Source organism: Clupea harengus, chromosome 10 (assembly GCF_900700415.2).
Source record: "Clupea harengus chromosome 10, Ch_v2.0.2, whole genome shotgun sequence".
Taxonomy (NCBI): domain Eukaryota; kingdom Metazoa; phylum Chordata; class Actinopteri; order Clupeiformes; family Clupeidae; genus Clupea; species Clupea harengus.
In genome coordinates this window covers 27,475,970-27,496,508 of record NC_045161.1, presented here as the reverse complement: position 1 = coordinate 27,496,508, position 20,539 = coordinate 27,475,970, and the positions used below count along the sequence as shown (strand labels likewise).

The 20,539-nt window shown below is 47.8% G+C and overlaps 1 protein-coding gene across 2 annotated transcripts in view; it reads left to right on the top strand.

The window, feature by feature from the left end:
* The window catches only part of fnbp1l (formin binding protein 1-like), a 46,266-nt gene extending 26,075 nt beyond the window's left edge, over window positions 1–20,191 (top strand). The window contains exons 2-15 of one of the 2 annotated variants that reach the window (XM_031574660.2): window positions 1,115–1,230; window positions 4,668–4,718; window positions 7,025–7,172; window positions 7,820–7,882; window positions 9,507–9,611; window positions 10,228–10,356; window positions 11,066–11,212; window positions 12,530–12,733; window positions 14,647–14,756; window positions 14,969–15,101; window positions 15,479–15,573; window positions 16,548–16,690; window positions 18,627–18,785; window positions 20,094–20,191. In XM_031574660.2, the coding sequence (XP_031430520.1) occupies window positions 1,115–1,230; window positions 4,668–4,718; window positions 7,025–7,172; window positions 7,820–7,882; window positions 9,507–9,611; window positions 10,228–10,356; window positions 11,066–11,212; window positions 12,530–12,733; window positions 14,647–14,756; window positions 14,969–15,101; window positions 15,479–15,573; window positions 16,548–16,690; window positions 18,627–18,785; window positions 20,094–20,101 (1,611 nt within the window). In that variant the 3' untranslated portion in view covers window positions 20,102–20,191. Of the gene's footprint in view, window positions 1–1,114; window positions 1,231–4,667; window positions 4,719–7,024; window positions 7,173–7,819; window positions 7,883–9,506; window positions 9,612–10,227; window positions 10,357–11,065; window positions 11,213–12,529; window positions 12,734–14,646; window positions 14,757–14,968; window positions 15,102–15,478; window positions 15,574–16,547; window positions 16,691–18,626; window positions 19,283–20,093 lie in introns of those variants that run through there. The other variant, XM_012821655.3, reaches the window with a different exon arrangement.
* The last annotated feature ends 348 nt before the right edge of the window (window positions 20,192–20,539 follow it).

Here is a 20,539-nt window from a genome sequence, read left to right as displayed (position 1 = left end):
TAACAATAATAATGATAATGATGATAATAATGATAATAACTATTATTATTATTATTTGGCTGGGTGTGATTACTCGCATTTCAGAGGTTTGACCGCTGTGGGAAGTATCCAACCCGTAACACATTTAACATCTTAAAATCATCATCAATAAAAAAACATCATCAATCATGGAAAGCAGAGAGACGCTAATGACTCCAGACAGAGGAGTCGACAATTCTGACAAAATCACATTATAAACACGATACAAGCAGGCTGATGTCCTCAAGGTGCAGTACAGACAGCATAAGGGTAGGAGGACTAGAGTGAGAAATGATATTGACTCATATTGTTTCAACAACATTGTTGTGTTTCCTGTAGTTTATTACTGATAACAGGTAGCGTATAGGCTTACCGGTAACAGGTAACATAATGCCTCTGGATCTGTATACTGATATTGCCCTTATATTGCTCGAGGGCTTCAAATAGAAATCACATGTTTGTACTATTTCTGTATCTAGTCAAATTATTTGTACGCCGGCCTGGAAAATTGACTTAAGACCAAGTGGTTTATGATGGCAGCATATTTAGCATTGTGTTGTTGCTCACGCATGTGTTGCTGGTTAGGGCCAAAGAGCTGATTCATAGTGGAGAAGAAACACACACACACACACACACACACAAACACACACACACAAACACACACACACACACACACACACACACACACACACACACACACACACACACACACACACACACACACACACAGGGCCAATGAGCTGATTCATAGTGGTGAAGTAGAGGAGAAATGAGTCAAGCTTGAGTCACAGGGATCGCAGGCTGCTCATGTTTGGAAACCAGAATCATTGAGCCCGACCAAGAGCCCGCAGCCGTCTGTGTGTGTGTGTGTGTGTGTGTGGTTTAAACTTTAGTTGTGAGTCAATCAACACGGTATCGCTGTAGGTAGCGGGACTCTGTGTGTGTTTGTGTGTGTCCCTGCAGCGGGACTGTGTGTGTGTCTGTAAGTAGCGGGACTCTCTCTGTGTGTGTGTGTGTGTCTGTAAGTAGCGGGACTCTGTGTGTGTGTGTGTGTGCATTTAAATCTTAATTCCAGTCTCTGTGTGTCTTTCTGCAGGACCAGTTTGAAAACCTCGACAAGCACACACAATGGGGCATCGACTTCCTGGAGAGATATGCAAAATTTGTGAAAGAACGGCTGGAAATCGAGCAGACTTATGCAAAGCAATTAAGGTAAATCCTCTCCATACCCACTGTCCACTCACCTGTCCACTCACCAGTGAATCCACACATAGATGTGTGTCCTGACGTGACCTCTTCTGTAATCCACTGAGAATAAATAATAAATGTGGAGATGGAGTGAGAACTTTTTGTAAAAAAAAAATTAAATGCTTATTAAATCCTCTCAAGCCCAGCTTTTGAACCCAGGGATAAATGTCACTAGCATTATGCTAATGCTAAAGCATTATGCTAATAGTGAGAAGCATGTCTGGTGGAGATTTGAACAGGAGAAATGTGACTATTTATAGCAACGAGTCTTTGAAGGAACGACCCGCAGCGGTGAAGTGTTTGTGAAGTGACGAAGCACAGCTCACCACAGTGGTGAAGTGTTTGTGATGTGTCAAAGCAGAGCTTACCACAGTGGGCACATAGTATAAATGCATCCAATGCTGACAACAGGGCCAATTTCAAATGCACATGTATTGGTTTTCTTTATCCAGAACAACTTTTAGTCAATGTTGCATTTACATGTATGGTGCACCATTATGCTCCCTAGTAGTCAAACCTGTGACCTTGATTAACACGTCCGCTATTCGTTTAGCGCACCTCATCAACAACAGTGTCCTCACACTGGCCTCAGGTGTGCGCCTGATGAACTTCTCTCTGGACTCAAACACTCGAGACTCTGAGGGAAAGCGTGTGAAATTGAGCCGCTGCATTAGTACGAGGACAGTGCCTGTGTGTGAGTGCAAATAGCCAAACTGCTTCTCACATGTCTGCTGACAGCTCATTGCATTGTCTTTCACCGGTGACCTTCATGCCATTCTACTGTTTTTTTTTTTTTTTAACAACGTAAGGAGGCACAGACATTTTGTTACCCTAAGCTAAGTCTGTGCCAGCCCTATGATGCTTGCTTGTGGGCCCAAGCGCATATGTACCTAACCTCTTTATTTTGGAACAATTTAAGCCACTTCCTCCATACATTTAAGCAATATAGTACGAGTGCGAGTGGGGTAGGTAAGGGATATTCCCACGGGTGGTGTTCGGCCGTAGCCACGAGGCCGGAGGCCGAGTGGCGCAGGCAACATCACCCGTGGGAATATCCCTTACCTACCCCACTCGCACGAGTACTATATTGCTTTTATAAAACAATTTTATAGTCAACCAATTAACATTTAAACACGAAGTTATTGATTAAAAAATGTTTATTTCGCCATTGTTTCTCCGCAACAAAAAAATAGTTCCATTGTCAACGTCTTTTGGAATTATAAGAACTTTGAATTAACGGTTATCGCTTAATTGTATCAACGTGCTATAGAATGTTTCATCGCGGAGTGATTTATTATTAGCTGTGAAAAGTCCGAGTTGGGATGTCCTGGGATATTCCAACTCATGGAACGTCTCTCGTCCAATCAGAAACAGCTAAATAATTAAATAGAACCCAATTGTTTTATAAAATGGCATAATTGACAGGGTGAAATAAAAAGGTCCTGCAGAAGATGAATTCTTATTGTCATTTGGAACTGTAGAGGAACTTCCATTGAAATGAAAAAAAAAGAGAAGATAAAATGTTGATGGTCTGCTTTGTACTGTACTGTGGCATGTTTTTGGAAGTGGCAATTACGCTGGTCCTCTCCTCGTTCAGTACGACTGACCTATATCTCTTTGTTGTGGGAGCAGTAAGCGTTTTAACCGGTTTGAACTTTCAAGTGTGAACCTGCGCTTCCTGTTTTATGTACGACATGTGTGACACCCTCTCCTTCTGTGAGATGTCTGCCCCGCCGCTCATCCCCACCCCCCACCCCCAGAGGGCCGCGTTGCCACGGCGAGCACAGGCAGAGGATGAGCTCCAGCTGTGGCCCAGCACACACACACACACACACACACACAGCCCCAGCATCCCCAGCGGGCCGCTCCCTCTCCCCCAGGCTCCTCTGCTGCGTTGCCTGGATACGGCTTTGAGTGCACCCCCCGCCCCCCCTCCTCTCAGTCCTGGTGGTAGAGGAGCTCCCCTCTAAATCTACCTGACACACACCCCACACACACATACACATAAACACATAAACACACACACACACACACACACACACCCCACACATACACACACACACTCACACATACATACACACACACACACACACACACACACACACAGGACGGCCAGCAGAGCTACTTTAAACACTAGTGGCATTTGCCCACGTAGAGAGCATGTTTGCTTTACTGTCTGGGAATTTTAGTTTTAGATTCTCAGCGATTTGCTGCTATTCGCAGTTGAGTGAACATCCAGGAATGTATCAGGTTTGAATGAAGGCTTCATATCTTTTAGTCTTTAAAAGAATACGCTAAAGCAAGCATCTGAGAAACTCAACTGCTACAGATGCAGAATAATCTTTTTCATTTGCGTGCTCAGAAATAAATGATCAGTCAGGTTGAGTACCATTGCAGTCGTGTGTCCCATGCCATGTCAGGTTGAGGATATCATTCATCATGGGACGTTTACCAGAATTGAAAAATCCATAGTACAGTAATTACCAGTTAATAATTTCAATAATCTGATTTTCAGGAGGTCTAATATTGTGAGAATAAAATTCTGCACACACCTTGATATCACATCAACCAGTATGGTTTAATTGTGGTCATGCTGTGAGTTTATTACACACGTAATTAAAGACACAGCTGTATGCATTTTATCAGCAGTGATCTCAAATTTAAGAAATGAACCTGTCAGCCACGCAACCTTCCCTGGGGTCTCTATGTGACGGGAGGTGGTAGAACCGACTGTGTTTAATGAGCACCCAAGCCTGTTCTAATATCCGAAGCTGTGCTAGTGTTCCTGGAGAGAGGAACATGCGTGTGATGGTTCCCAAGCCTAAAAGGGGGAAGTGTTCCCTAGACCTCATTCAAGTGCACAGGGGTGTTTGGAGATGGTGCCTGATATTGCTAGTGGAACACAGTTGGGGGTTGATATTGGGGGAGGGAGATGAAGAAGCCTTGCATCCCTGAAGAGAGAGCTGCATGTCGAAACCCGGCTCTAGTCATCTCACGAGGCATCCGTCCTCAAAGAAAGAAAGAAAGAAAGAAAGAAAAAAAACTATTTTTGTTTTTCCCCTTATTTAAATTTTTCTATGTGCAACGTGGGAAAAGAAGAGGGAAAACGAGTTGAGGGTTGTTTTTTTCCCTTCAGTGTCTTTGACCTACTTCTCCACATCCATGTTTTCAGTCTAAACACAAGGGAAACATGGTGGCTCATGATCAGAAAAGAATTCCTGTTAAGTTTGTTTCTCATTTAGCATTGTGTCTCGTGGTCTGTAAGTGTTGAGAGCTAGGTTGTGTTGTGTTGTTGTGGGTGTATGGTGTGTTGTGTGTTGTGAATTGTATGTAGTGTTTTATTGTGGTTGTATTGTGTGATGTGCTGTGTCCTAAAAACATGTCCCTTTTGTCCTTCACAGGAACCTGGTGAAGAAATACTGCCCCAAGCGCTCCAAAGAGGACGAGCCCAGGTGAGTCTCCTTCACTGCCCGTGCCCTTCCCAGCTCCCTGCTACCCCCGACGGCCCCGACTCTAACTGCCCGTGCCCTTCCCAGTTGCCCTTCCCAGCTCACCGCTACCCCGCGACGGCCCCGACTCTAACTGCCCCCCTAGCTCTATGCCACACATTTGCATCTACACCAAAGCCCCCCCCCCGGCCTCATCTAGATAGTGAAACACTTCCTTGATGTCCCGTCTGAAGCAAGAGATCACTGTTCTTGTTGCGCAGACATCAATAAGCTCTCTTACACTTCCAATGGAGTGTAATGATCTCAGGGTGGCAGCTGCCAAAACTAGCCGCGGAGAGAGACGCTCTTTTTATGGCCTCTGGCCATCTTTATTAGCGCCTGAGCGCTGAGGCTGGGGGGCTGGAGGGGGACCGGGGGGGGGGACCGCGCTACCCTCCCCGTCCCCCTAATGAATTGCATTAGCCACGCACCATTTCTGCCTCTGTTTGTGCGCCTAACGTGCATTCCTGGGCACCAGAGCCCTCTGATGTTTGGTCAGGGCTGGGGGAGGTACAGACATTGGAGGTGGGGTTTCAGGGCATGATGACGAGGGGGGAGTGTGTACGTGTGTGTGTGTGTGTACGTGTGTGTGTGTGTGTGTACGTGTGTGTGTGTGTGTGTGTGTGTGATGGGCTGTGGAGACCTCCCGTGACCCAGAGGGAATGTTTTAATAATGTGAGATGAGCCTCGCTGGGAGGATGGGGAGGTCTGTTGGCAGTTACGATCAACACTGAACTCATCCTTCTGCCAAATAACATAGCCCTGCTTCTGATGTTGGAGAAGAGGGGAGGTGTGTTATCACACCGGCACACAGACGCACACACCGCTACACACACACACACACACACACACACACACACACACACTTTCCTTTCCCTCTAGGTTGCAGTTATGCAGTAGTTGTGCATCTTTTTGCCTTTGAGAGGTGGGCATTTTCTTTGTCAGTGTAGCGCGATGATCCGTAGATCACTAGATCAGTATATCACTAGATGATCAGTAGAACACTAGATCGCTGAGACACCAGTACACCAGGCCTTTTTCTCATGAAAGGTGAAAATGTGTTCTGCCAGTGTGCTCTGCATCAGTGTAGCATTCAAACCTGTCTGGGTGTAGCAGCATCGTGATTGGATCAGGCTGCGGTCATACAAAGAGTCCTCCAGGGGAACAGACAGCCGATGGTCCAGTGACTTATGGAGAGTGGAAGGCAGGAGAAGCTGTTCGGCAGCTCACTGTGTCTGCGTGGTGGTTCTCATGGAGGAGAGAGGACTTCTCGTTGGGTGACAGTTTGTCTGGTCTTAGCATGACTCTGGAAGCTTTGGGGTTTTGCTGATTTACAGACATGTAGTATCTGCCAAAGTGTTGGTAAATAAACAATGATTTGTCAAGACTCTCTCGCTCACACACACACACCACACACACACACACACACACACACACACACACACACACACACACACACACACACACACATGAACACACTCTCACTGTGGTTGATATCTTGTGAAAGCATTTGGCCCTTGTCTTGTTTGAGGGGACTTTCATAACAGATGCAACCAGGAATATGTATTGCTTTGGTGTGTTTTGTAATTGGTTCTTGTACATGTGTACAGTTATATGTCCTGCCAATAAGGTTTTTAGTAATGAATTTTGGTAGATGTATACAGGTCCTTTGTACTGGTTTCTGATACTTACAGAGTTATATGTTCTATTTATGGGGCCTTGAAATGGATTCCGGTACATATGTACATGAATATGTCCTACTGTTGAAATGGATTCCGGTACATATGTATATGAATATGTCCTACTGTTGAAATGGATTCCGGTACATATGTATATGAATATGTCCTACTGTTGAAATGGATTCTGGTGTATGTGTACGAGTGTATGTCCTGCTTAAGGGACTGTGTTTCTGGTATATGTGTATGTCCTGCTTAAGGGACTGTGTTTCTACATTTACATTTACATTTAGTCATTTAGCAGACGCTTTTATCCAAAGCGACTTACATATGTGCGACCTACAATGTATACACATTTTACATTTACACTGATGGCACACTGCACATCAGGAGCAATTAGGGGTTCAGTGTCTTGCTCAAGGACGCTTCGACAGGGAATCGAACTAGCAACCTTCTGATTACTAAACGACTGCTCTACCTCCTGTACCACTGTTTCTGGTATATGTGTATGTCCTGCGTGTGTGTGTGTGTGTTTCTGGTGTATGTGTACGAGTGTATGTCCTGCTTAAGGGACTGTGTTGTTTCTGTCCGCAGGTTTACGTCCTGCATTTCGTTCTACACCATCCTGAACGAGCTGAATGACTACGCAGGTCAGAGGGAGGTTGTGGCCGAGGAGATGGGACACAACGTGTACGGTGAGCTGATGAAATACTCACAGGATCTCAAGTCAGAAAGGAAACATGTGAGTAGACATCACAAACATGCATGTGCACACATACATGCACATATTCACACGCACACACATGCACACACACACACACACACACACACACACACATATACACACATACATGCACATATTCACACACACACAAACACATGCACACGCACACACACATACACATGCACATGCACACACACACATATACATATACACGTACACATGTGCAGACACATCCACACACACAAACACACACAACAAACACATACACACACAACAAACACATACACACACACAACAAACACATACACACACAAACACGCACACACACTCCCAGCAAATTCACACTCACACATGCCTGTTGCACCACACTCTACCAGAAGTTGTTCAAACTGTCAAGGGAAATCAGGGGCGACTATTTTCCTAGACTGGAACAAAGCGGTCCCCTTAAGTGGCCAAAACACACATTTAAAAGTACTTGGCCATGATAAATATGGTGACACAATCGGTAAAGCATTCTCCAGGCATTTTCAGGTCTAGTTTGCCATTTTTTACACTTGAATGTATTTTCTCTGTGTATATATACACACTCAGCCATATATATATATGTGTGTGTGTGTGTGTGTGTTTGTATTCATTCTGTGTTTGTGTGTGTTTGTGTTCCACAGCATCTTCAGGAAGGCAGAAAGGCACAACAGCATTTGGACCAATGTTGGAAACAGATGGACAGTGTGAGTAACTGAGACGACTGCATGCGTTACACACACACACACACACACACACCTCCCCTTCTCTCTCACACACACACATCTCCCTCTCTCTCTATCTCTCTCACACACACACACACACACACACACACACACACACACACACACACACACAAAAACAGTCGAGTGTGTGATGCTGTGTCCTGCTCTTGCTAACTCTGGAGACCTATGAGCTGCTCGGGGGCTAGACAGGCAGGCAGGCAGACAGGCAGACAGGCAGACAGGCAGGCAGGCAGACATACACACACACATATGCATACAAACACACTTCCATGCAGACACACAGACACTTCCATACACACATTCCCAGACACACATTCCCACACACACACACACAGACAGAGACACACACACAGACACACTCCCACACATATACAAACACACACACACACACACATAGACACACACACAGGGCTGCATGTGTGTGTGTTACCGTGTCCTGCTCTGGCCTGCTCTGGAGGCCCCGTGATCCTCTGCGGGCCCCAGCGGTAGTGTGGGCCAGCAACAGCTGAATCTCCCATCAGACGCTGCCATGCTGTCATGCCTTAGGTATTCCTCTTTGTTGCACTGTCACGTAATGCAGCACAGATGCTCTGGCAGCCAGGCAGCCCACGCTCCTGCAGGAGTTCACCTCTCTGTCCACGCTCCTGCAGGAGAGGAGTTCACCTCTCTGTCCACGCTCCTGCAGGAGTTCACCTCTCTGTCCACGCTCCTGCAGGAGTTCACCTCTCTGTCCACGCTCCTGCAGGAGTTCACCTCTCTGTCCACGCTCCTGCAGGAGTTCACCTCTCTGTCCACGCTCCTGCAGGAGTTCACCTCTCTGTCCACGCTCCTGCAGGAGTTCACCTCTTTGTCCACTGTGCAGGAGTTCATCTCTCTGTCCACGCTCCTGCAGGAGTTCACCTCTCTGTCCACGCTCCTGCAGGAGTTCACCTCTTTGTCCACTGTGCAGGAGTTCATCTCTCTGTCCACTGTGCAGGAGTTCACCTCTCTGTCCACGCTCCTGCAGGAGTTCACCTCTTTGTCCACACTCCTGCAGGAGAGGAGTTCACCTCTCTGTCCACGCTCCTGCAGGAGAGGAGTTCACCTCTTTGTCCACGCTCCTGCAGGAGAGTTCACCTCTCTGTCCACGCTCCTGCAGGAGAGGAGTTCACCTCTCTGTCCACGCTCCTGCAGGAGAGGAGTTCACCTCTCTGTCCATGCTCCTGCAGGAGTTCACCTCTCTGTCCATGCTCCTGCAGGAGTTCACCTCTCTGTCCCCACTGTTCGCTCCTCACATTGCCTGCTTATTTTCTAACATTCTCTCCAGCTACTGGCGCCTAATCTGGTCCCTGTAAGTGTCGCTGATTGTTTGCTTTCTTGGTTTGGGTAAGAAGCCAACATCTGGAAATCAGCATAGGAAATGTGCGTCTGCTTTTGACACATAAAGACACACCTGCTCCAGAGAAACAAACTTGTAGGCATGTAGACACACACACACACACAAACACGCACACACACACACACACACACACACACACAGGCTTACACATGGCGCACTGCACACAGATAAAGTGTTCACCTCCCTTGTTACATCTCTGTCTTCCAGAGCAAAAAGAAGTTTGAGCGCGAGTGCAAAGAAGCGGAGAAATGCCAGCTCCTCTTCGAGAGGCTGGACAACGACATCAACGCCACCAAGTCAGAGGTGGAGAAGGTGAGCGTAGCCCCTCTCTTCTCTCTGCCTCCACACCCGGGAGCAGCACCACCTTCAGTGGGCCAATGCCACTTTGCTGTGCCTCTTGGACAGGTGGGACCAATTCATGCTAGAGCTGGGGCAAGATCAAGGCCCGATTCGTTCCAGTCAGCTCTTATTTAGTCATTTGAGGCAACATCCAATTCTGTAACGGATGAACCAGACTCCAGCCAGACCTGAGCCAGATCTGCACCGAAACCAGATCTGTCCAGAACCAGACACCGAAGTGTTTTAGAGTTGGCCAGCAGCTGATTCTAGAGCCGTTCTAGAGTTGGCCAACAGCTGATTCTAGAGCAGTTCTAGAGTTGGCCTACAGCTGATTCTAGAGCAGTTCTAGAGTTGGCCAGCAGCTGATTCTAGAGCAGTTCTAGAGTTGGCCAGCAGCTGATTCTAGAGCCGTTCTAGAGTTAGCCAACAGCTGACTCATACTACATCTGAGCCAGACCTGTGCCAGAACCAGGCCATAACTGGAACAGACCTTCTGAATCAGAACTTCCAGAACCTTCTCAACTGCTCTAAATGGGAGATGTGTTGTGGAGTTCTAAAGCACTGGCTCCTCTCTCTTGTGGTTCCTTAGGCCAAGGCCCAGCTGTACCTTAGAACACACATGGCGGACGAGAGCAAGAACGAGTACGCCGCTCAGCTGCAGAACTTCAACGGCGAGCAGTGGAAACACTTCAACGCAGCCATCCCTCAGATATTCAAGGTGAGTTGATTTACCCTCAGCACTCCTGTACTTGATGGAGTAGATCCGCTGCACGCTAGGGTGCTTTTCAGATGCCAAACACACTCTCTCAAACACTGTCAGATTGCCAGGTCCAACTTTCCAACTCTCTGCAATGCACAATCATCAGATTTTGACCAAAACTAGTCTGAACAGCCGGTTGCTGTTTTCATTGTCGGCAGTGGCAAGTTGTTGAAATTTCCTCGGTTAAAACGGTAATCATTATCCTTGAAAACAGCTCTTACAGTATCCAAAAGCGAGTTCATTTGCATTCCGAAAGAAACAACAGTCGTTGAGAGACCGTTTATTCCATGGCTACCGGAGAAACAGGCATCAACATTGTCGACTCTGAGCAGAGACTGGGCATATTTACTGTCTCAGAGCAAATGAGGCGTCCCCAGCACAGTGGCTCTCTCAGATGAGAAGTCATCCTCTTGCACCATCCTGTGCAGGCCCAGCTCTTACAAATAAAAGCCGTAATTCCGTGAGACATTTTGACTTTCAGAGTGAATGAGGCGTCTACGCCTATGAATCGCACGCTTTCATCGCGTTATGCAACGTTGCCTTTTAAAAAGTGAAAACTTTGAGTCTGTTAGTTTCTGAGGTGTTTTTGTTTCTCAGAGCGAGTGATGCATCTGTGGTGCACTGATATCCCCTGATGAGACGTGTGCCCTCTGACCTTTCCCTACAGAACCTGCAGGCCATGGACGAGCGGCGGACGGTGAAGTTGGGTGAGACGTACCGGACCTTCGCCGAGGTGGAGCGGCGCGTCATACCCATTATCTCCAAGTGCCTGGAGGGTATGGTGTCGGCCGGCAAGGCTGTGGACGAGAGGAAGGTGAGTGTGGGGTGTGTGTGTGTGTGTGTGTGTGTGTGTGTGGGGGGGGGGGGGGATGTTGAGGGAAGGGAGAGATGTTGGAAAATCCAGGTGCAGACTTTTCTTGCCATGTGTGCAGGGAGAGTCTTGTAATGTGTAGCACGCCAACTGATTTCAAACAGGATGTACTAAACCTAACATGTTTGACCGGAGTAGGACTTGTGTTTTTGTCTTTACGTGTGTACTGCGCTAGACTTTACATGATCATCCAGGCTGTTTAGCAGTTTCCAAATGGGTGACATGGTCAAATTCTGCAAACAGCCATCATGTAATTTCTAGCACAGTACACATGTAAAGACAAAAACACAAGTCCTACTCCGGTCAAACATGTTAGGTTTAGTACATGGGACTCTGCATGGGACTTTATTCTCTAAATCCGGCCCTGTTGAGCTCCTGTCTGGCTGTTAGTTAGGTCTAGTGATGCAGGACTGGCTGTTAGGTCTAGTAATGCAGGACTGCTGTTTGTTAGGCCTAGTGATGCAGGACTGCTGTTAGTTAGGCCCAGTGATGCAGGACTGCTGTTAGTTAGGTCTAGTGATGCAGGACTGCTGTTTGTTAGGCCTAGTGATGCAGGCTGTTTGTTAGGCCTAGTGATGCAGGCTGTTTGTTAGGCCGAGTGATGCAGGACTGCTGTTTGTTAGGCCTAGTGATGCAGGCTGTTTGTTGGGCCTAGTGATGCAGGACTGGCTGTTAGTTAGGCCTAGTGATGCAGGACTGCTGCAGCACGTTGAGAGAACAGTGACCCCACCCACCGGACACGTGATGTGTTGTTCCACAAGAGCCAGTACAGCTGCTCCGTCACCTCCCCAGGTGCTCCTAAAGAGAGCCTCGTCCTCTCCGTCACCCCTCGTCACTGGCTCTGTGTCTGCCTGACCTCAGCAACATTCCGTTACCAAACACTCCACTGCAGCACCGACCACACCTGTTTTCCAATGAGTCTTGTTAATGCCTTTGACTTGATATGTTGTTGTTTTTGTTTGTTGTTGTTTGTTTGTTTGTTTGGGTAAACAGCAACATGTACATGTACAATACGACCTGATCTGACTAGAAGAAAACTCATCCAATTAAGTCTAAGGTGAAGTGTAGTCTTTCGTTTCATCTGCCGTGTTTTATGAGCTCTGTGAGTGGGAGCTGCTTACCTGATACCTCTCCTAACTCTTCCTCAAAGGCCTCTCCACACCCTGAATAAGCCATGGTACTTTATTTGAAATTAATGTCTCAATCCCTCATAGTGGTTTTCTCTGTTGTTCTGATCCTGGCTGGTTTTGTTTGTTTCAGGATTCGACTATTGTCGTGGAATCCTTTAAGTCTGGCTTCGAGCCTCCAGGCGACTTCCCCTTCGAGGACTTTAGCCAAAACATCTACCGCACCGGGTCGGACAGCACCATCGGCACGCCCAAAAACGAGGGGACCAAACCCGACCCCAAACACTCAATGAGCAAAGCCAAGAACAAGCTCTGGCTCTTTGGTAAAAAGCCCAAGGTGAGTCTTCTCTTGTCTTACGCATAAGGGTTCAACACAGTCATGTCTCCAGCTAGTGTTTGACAGTTGTTTTTTGTCTTACAGAACCCCAAAGCAGGATTCACAGAGTATTAGTTCAGAAACGTAACGCACACAAACCATAGTACTTTGACCGACTATAGCTGCCACTGCTCGTGACTTCTGTTAATGAATAACATAGAAGATCCCTAGTACTAACCTGCTGGGTTTGTGACTCTATGCTTGTTTGTTTCTCATGGTTGATTGAATTTCCCCCTGATATGACGAGGAAGTGGATCTTGTACATTACAGCTTGGTTGGTCCCGGCCTCCTTATGCAACATCGGAGAGCGCACGTTATTTGACCTTTTATTTGTCCGACGTGCGTGCGGGCGGGCGGTGCCGAAGCGGTGATTGCTCGTTGACCCGCCCTTGTTGTTTTTGTTGTCCCAGCTCCCCCCCTCCTTCCCTCCCCCTCCGCGGCCCTCCTCCTTCCCCCCCAGACCCTTCCAGGCCCCGCGGGTGAACACGGAGCGTCTGGCTCAGTGCCTCTCCGACATCAGGCTGCTCAGGCCCAGGGTCCCCAGGGTCCCCTCTCTCAGGAGCCTGAGGAGAGGAGTAAGAGCATGCCGTCTCCGTCCTCAGCAGACTGCCGCTCACTCAGGACCAGATCCGGTCCAGGTCTGGTCCAGGGTCTGGGCCAGATTTGAACCGGATCTGTTTAAGAGTCAGACGCGATCTGGTTTTGCAGTGATACCTCTGATTATTTTCTCTCTCTTCTTCTTCTTCTTCTTCTTCTTCTTCTTCTTCTTCTTCTTCTTCTTCTTCTTCTTCTTCTTCTTCTTCTTCTTCTTCTTCTTCTTCTTCTTCTTCTTCTTCTTCTTCTTCTTCTTCTTCTTCTTCTTCTTCTTCTTCTTCTTCTTCTATGTGACAGCAACTCAGGGCTGCAGCTCCGCAGTGCTCTGCTGCTTCTGTTTGCTGGGGTGGAAGCTTTAAAACAATGGTGATGTGTGTGTGTGTGTGTGTGTGTGTGTGTGTGTGTGGGGCGGGGGGCTGGTGTGTGTGTGCGTAAGCGCGCGTGCTTGTGCGTGCGTGCGTCTGTGTGTGTGAATGTTGGAGTGGTGTTGTTGATACTGAGTTATCTGCTGCTGTGGTTCTCTCCCTTGTCACCGTTTCCTCAATGTTTGCCTCATAGAAAGCTACCAGCATCATGTGACTGGCCTTTGCCCTGTGCCTGCCAGGTGACTCTCAGGTGCTGACAGTAGTGTTCTGTACTGAGTGTGTGTGAGAGCACAGTTGTTAATGACTTTGGATTAAACGTTTTATGTTTGTCTCTTTTTGTTTGCTTACACACACACACTCCACAGTGGTCAATAAAGCTGGTGAGTAGTGTGTCGTTTGTGGTGCCTTAGCTGTGAGTGTGTTAGATGGAGAGTAGCCAGTCTCAGAGCAGTGCCCCCCCCCCCCCCCCCCCCCCCCTTCCACTGTGTGCTGTAGCGATGCCCTTCACGATGTTGGATCAGAGGACTCGGTTGCCCGCGCGCTAACTTCCCTCTCTCTATTAGTCCTACCCACAGTCTGGTTTGATTGACAGCCCAACGTTTATTTATTGTCTTTACAAAATGTGTCTGACCTAACACACATTCCATTGTTTATTTCTGGACTCATCCGATGGTTATGTCACTTTCCAGACTTTGGGAAAGACATCTGTAGTTTCAAGTGCGTGCGTGTGTGTGTGTTTGTGTGTCTTCTCTTGCCACGTTTAGGGGGTATGAGCTCACCGTTCATAGAGCTAGCATTGCTCACTGCTCGCGTGTGTGTGTGTGTGTGTGTGTGTGTGTGTGTGTGTGTGTGTGTGTGTGTGTGTGTGTGTGTGTGTGTGTGTGTGTGTGTGTGTGTGTGTGTGTCTCTCGACAGGCTCCAACGCTTGAGGACCTCAGTCACCTGCCCCCTGAGCAGAGGAGGAAGAAGCTGCAGCAGAGGGTCGAGGAGCTCAACAAAGAACTCCAAAAAGAAATGGACCAAAGGTAAATAAGGCCTGCAGGATGCTGCAGGATACAAGGAGAATTACTGTCCTCTTGTGTACCCTTTTAGACTGTGCATCTGTGTGTGTGTGCATGTGTGCTAATATAATCTAAATGTGTGTGTGTGTGCACTCAAGTCTGCCTCTGTGTGTGTGTGTGTGTGTGTGTACTGGTATATCTGTTCTCACATAGTTGTGTGTGTGTGTGTTTCACAGAGACGCTCTAAACAAGATGAAGGATGTGTATGAGAAGAACCCGCAGATGGGCGATCCTAGCAGCCTGCAGCCCAAGATCTCTGAGACCATGTGCAACATGGAGCGACTGCGCTCCGAGATCCACAAAAATGAGGTAATGCTCCCCAGTGACGTCTCCCCAAGTCCTGGTCTTATAAGGCAATTCTTCCTGGAACACACACACACACACACACACACACACACACACACACACACACACATCTGGACAAATAAACAGCAATGCTGGAGAGAGCTGCTCACCAGCACCACTTAGTGGTGTTTCTGTGACATACGGCTCAAGAGAGCAGAATTCCTGTGATTGTGCCTCACAGCCTGAGTGAGTCAAGACCGAGCTGGAGGTTGGATGGAGCCAAAGTGTTTGTCATGGAATAATGTGGGAATTTTTTCCCTTGTGTTTTTCCTTGTTTGTCTACACACACACACACACACACACACACACACACACACACACACACACATACACGCGCGCAGAGCTGGTTGTCGGAGGTGGAGGGGAAACAGAGCTCCCGCAGTGACCGTCGCTCCAGCGCAGATGTGAACCATCACGCACCTCACGGCAGAGAGAGGTATGAGAGAACACACACACACACACACACACACACACACACACACACACACACACACACACACACACACACACTCACACTCACACTCTGCATTTCACATGGCTTCAGTCTCACCGCAGGAAACTCTGACACGCATGGCTTCATACCTAACTAAGATCAGTGTTAGACAGCATGCTGCTCTGACTCCCATTGCTCTAAGCCAAACTCACACTCACACACACACACACACACACACACACACACACACACACACACACACACACACACATGGCTCCATACCTAACTAAGATCAGTATTAGTATCTGACTCCCATTGCTCTAAGCCAGCCAGTGCTGATCCTAATAGTGGGTTGTGTTTTTGACATGACTGTTTTTAACCATGCGGATAAAAACAATACCCTGTAAAAGAGGAGTGTCATAGAGAGGATCCTCCCAGCCCGAGCCTTAAGGGAGCCATAGTACTTCGGCATAAGTACTTTACTTATTACTTACTATCTCTTTCTGATGCTCTAGACCTGATTTTGAAACAAAATGTAATATAATGGCCCATGGTCCATTTCTAAATCAGGTCAGTATTCAGTTCCTCTTCAAACAGGATTGAGGATCCATCCAGATTATGCATAGAATGACTGTATACTGCTTCTGCACTGATGGTGAGAGGCCAAACCAGTTTGTGTCAACCTGAATTGAAGTCACGGTGTGATAAGAATTTCCATCATTATATTTTTTACGCCATAGTTTTGAGCAGACATGTAGTAGCTGATGGAGCTGGAGATCTGCCCCAGGGCTGGCCTAGAACTGAGCTATCTTCACCAGGGGTCACAGGGCCAGCTGCTGTTTGAGCTGTGTTGACAGCATTAAGTATACAAGTTGAGTGTGTGTGTGTGTGTGTGTGTGTGTGTGTGTGTGTGTGTGTGTGTGTGTGTGTGTGTGTGTGTGTGTGTGTGTGTGTGTGTGTGTGTGTGTGTGTTTCAGCCCTGAGGGGAGTTACACAGACGACCCCAGTCAGGAGCACCGCAGCCCCCCCCAGCCAGACCCCCATGAGTTTGACGACGAGTTTGATGACGACGACCCTCTCCCCGCCATTGGCCACTGCAAAGCACTCTATGCATTTGATGGTAAAACACTTACTGCTTCATACACCCACACAGGGCTTCACACACATATCACTTACACATCAACCAACACACACGGTCTTTCATGCATGTACACACACACACACACGCAGGCAGACACACTCACAGATACAACAGACTAAAATGTCTCTATTCAATTATTGTCCAGGGATGTAAACTTGTTACCTTTCTGTGAAATTTGCCATTTTAATCTCAGAAAAGGGCATTCATGAAATGCGTAAGTGATTAATCAGTGATTTAATAATTCCCCCTCATATATATCCTCATGCTAAGTCCACTATTTAAAGCTGATATTTAAAAAAAACTTCCCAGAGATGCATGACCTGGTTTGGTTCTTGGCTTCATTTCACGCCTGAGTTGAGTTGACTTGAGTTGACTTGAGTTGACTTGAGTTGAGTTGAGTTGAGTTGAGTTGAGATGAGTTGAGATGAGTTGAGATGAGTTGAGATGAGTTGAGATGAGTTGAGATGAGTTGAAATGAGATGAGATGAGATGAAATGAGATGAGATGAGTTGAGATGAGTTGAGATGAGTTGAGATGAGTTGAGATGAGTTGAGATGAGTTGAAATGAGATGAGAAGAGATGACATGAGATGAGAACAGATGAGATGAGAACAGGTGACATGAGATGAGAACACACCTCTGTAATGCAGTAGGCAGTTTTATGATTTTATATTCACATCACATAACATAACATGTTATATTATTTTGCCAGTTTTTTTCGCACTTGTGGGTTTAATATTTTTCTGAATGTCCACAAAATAAGATTGTTTACCCTCTGACACTGCAGCCCTCACTCTGTCCTGTGTTCCCGTCTCTCTCTCTGTCCTGTGTTCCTGTCTCTCTCGCTGTGCTGTGTTCCTGTCTCTCTCTCTGTGCTGTCCTGTGTTCCTGTCTCTCTCTCTGTGCTGTGTTCCTGTCTCTCTCTCTGTGCTGTGCTGTGTTCCTGTCTCTCTCTCTCGCTGTGCTGTGTTCCTGTCTCTCTCTCTCTCTGTGCTGTGTTCCTGTCTCTCTCTCTCTCTGTGCTGTGTTCCTGTCTCTCTCTCTGTGCTGTGTTCCTGTCTCTCTCTCTGTGCTGTGTTCCTGTCTCTCTCTCTGTGCTGTGCTGTGTTCCTGTCTCTCTCTCTCTCTGTGCTGTGTTCCTGTCTCTCTCTCTCTCTGTGCTGTGTTCCTGTCTCTCTCTCTCTCTCTGTGCTGTGTTCCTGTCTCTCTCTCTGTGCTGTGTTCCAGTCTCTCTCTCTGTGCTGTGTTCCTGTCTCTCTCTCTAACTCTGTGCTGTGTTCCTGCCTCTCTCTCTGTCCTGTGTTCCTGTCTCTCTCTCTCACTCTGTGCTGTGTTCCTGTCTCTCTCTCTGTCCTGTGTTCCTGTCTCTCTCTCTCTCTCTGTGCTGTGTTCCTGTCTCTCTCTCTGTCCTGTGTTCCTGTCTCTCTCTCTCTCTCTGTCCTGTGTTCCTGTCTCTCTCTCTGTGCTGTGTTCCTGTCTCTCTCTCTCTCTGTCCTGTGTTCCTGTCTCTCTCTCTGTGCTGTGTTCCTGTCTCTCTCTCTGTGCTGTGTTCCTGCCTCACTCTCTCTCTGTGCTGTGTTCCTGTCTCTCTCTCTCTCTCTCTCTGTGCTGTGTTCCTGTCTCTCTCTCTGTGCTGTGTTCCTGTCTCTCTCTCTCACTGTGCTGTGTTCCTGTCTCTTTCTCTCTGTGCTGTGTTCCTGTCTCTATCTCTCTCTCTCTCTGTGCTGTGTTCCTGTCTCTCTCTCTCTCTGTGCTGTGTTCCTGTCTCTCTCTCTCTCTGCTGTGTTCCTGTCTCTAACTCTGTGCTGTGTTCCTGCCTCTCTCTCTCACTCACTGTGCTGTGTTCCTGTCTCTCTCTCTGTGCTGTGTTCCTGTCTCTAACTCTGTGCTGTGTTCCTGTCTCTCTCTCTGTGCAGGTCAGAACGAGGGGACGCTGGTGATGCGGGAGGACGAGGTGCTGTACGTGATCGAGGAGGATAAGGGCGACGGCTGGACGCGCGCGCGGAAGCAGAGCGGCGAGGAGGGCTACGTGCCCAGCTCCTACGTGGACATCACGATGGAGAAAAGCAGCAAAGGTGCCGTCACCTACATATGACATCACACAGTCTCCACGCAACCCCCACACCCCCCCGCACCCCCACCCACCACCATCTCCCTTCTGGCCCCCGCCCGAGGCTCTCTCTGCGTCTCGCGACTCGGCCTCGCGCTTGTTCACTGTGTGAGCGGACGGACCAAAACGTTTTGTAGAGATGGACCAGCATGTGTCCAGTGCCGTAGAGACTGGGGCCCTTCTCGGTCCTCTAAGGGAGGACGTGTTCTAGGAAAACTGCACGACTCACAGGACCTCAGACGTGACAGTGTCTGAACACTTTTATCTGTAACGTTTGACGTGATTTTCAAATTCGTACCATTTTCAAATCTTTCCATAAATGCACACAGTGGTTGATTCTGGATTTGGGTGTGGGTGTCCTCATATCTGATCTAAATCGTGTAGAGGACAACTCATAGGATATTTGTTTTTTTTGTTCTTGTTGTTCTTGATTTTATAAATATATTTGTCTCATTGTTTCCAGATATTTGTCTATTCCAGATATTTGTCATTTTCTCTCACGCTGTCCTTCGCAGCAAGGCAGACTTTAATGCAGTACAGTATCCCCCCTAAGTGTGTGACCAGCCAGACTCAGGTTTACCTTACCTGCCTCAAGGATGACGATTTATCACAAGAAGCATGTATCTAGTCTCGCCTATAATAAGATTGAGGTGTTTGTGAGGATTCAAACACTGTGATATTACTGGTCTGTTTCAGTCTTAACTGCAGTGCTGTGCTGTCCACAGAGCTTAGCGTTCGCCGTGAGTTCCTCATGTGACAGCTTGGTGAGGAACTGCTGGTTGGCATGTCCGCTGGCACACAGACGGGCATTGTGCAGTGACAGGTGGCACATGAAGATCACCCTGTGTGACGAGTTCTGCTCGGGCTTTTATTTTGGGGGGGGATGGGGGCAAGACAACCCTTTGTCTTTCTGTCTTTTCCTTTCTCTCTTTCTCTTTCTCTTCAATCTCTCTTTGTTCTCTCTCTCGCTCTCTCTCTCTATCTCCTTCTATCACTTTCTTTCTCTTCTCTCCTTCTATCTCTTCCTTTCTCTCGCTTTCTCTCTTTTCTTGTGTCTTATCTCTCTCTTTCTCTCCTTCTATAACTTTCTTTCTCTTCTCTCCTTCTATCTCTTTCTTTCTCTCGCTTTCTCTCTTTTCCTGTGTCTTATCTCTCTCTCTCTCTTTCTCTCTCTCTCTCTCTCTCTCTCTCTCTCTCTCTCCCTCTCCCTCCCCCAATGGGTCAGTAACTCGTTCTCTTCTCTCCTCTCTCTCCTGTGTGTGTGTAACTCCAGGTTCCTGAGTGGAGGTGGTGGGATGTGTGTTTGGTGAGGCATTTTGGTGGAGGGCGCACACAGCTCTCACTCTTTAAGGGGGCGGGGGATGGGGGATGGGGGGAGGGGGGATGAGGGATGAGGGAACAGAGAGAGAGGAGAGACTAGAGGAGAAAAGCCCCTTAAAGAAGCAGCAAGCATGTTTGCATGCAAATCCATCTTTCCCTTTGACCATCCACCCAGCCAATCCTGTAGCGGCAGCATAGATGTCTAGGGGAGAGGGAGAGGCCAAAGGAGGAGGCAAGAATGGGAGTTAGCGAGGGGGGTGGGGGTGGGTGGGGGTGTTATCTCAGTGTTCCAGGTAGGGAAGAACCAGATAGTCATCATCCTTAGTATAGACCAGCATGCACTGCTCACCATGGCGTCTCCAGTGACTGCCCCCTGGCCCTCTGGCATTTGCATCTGAT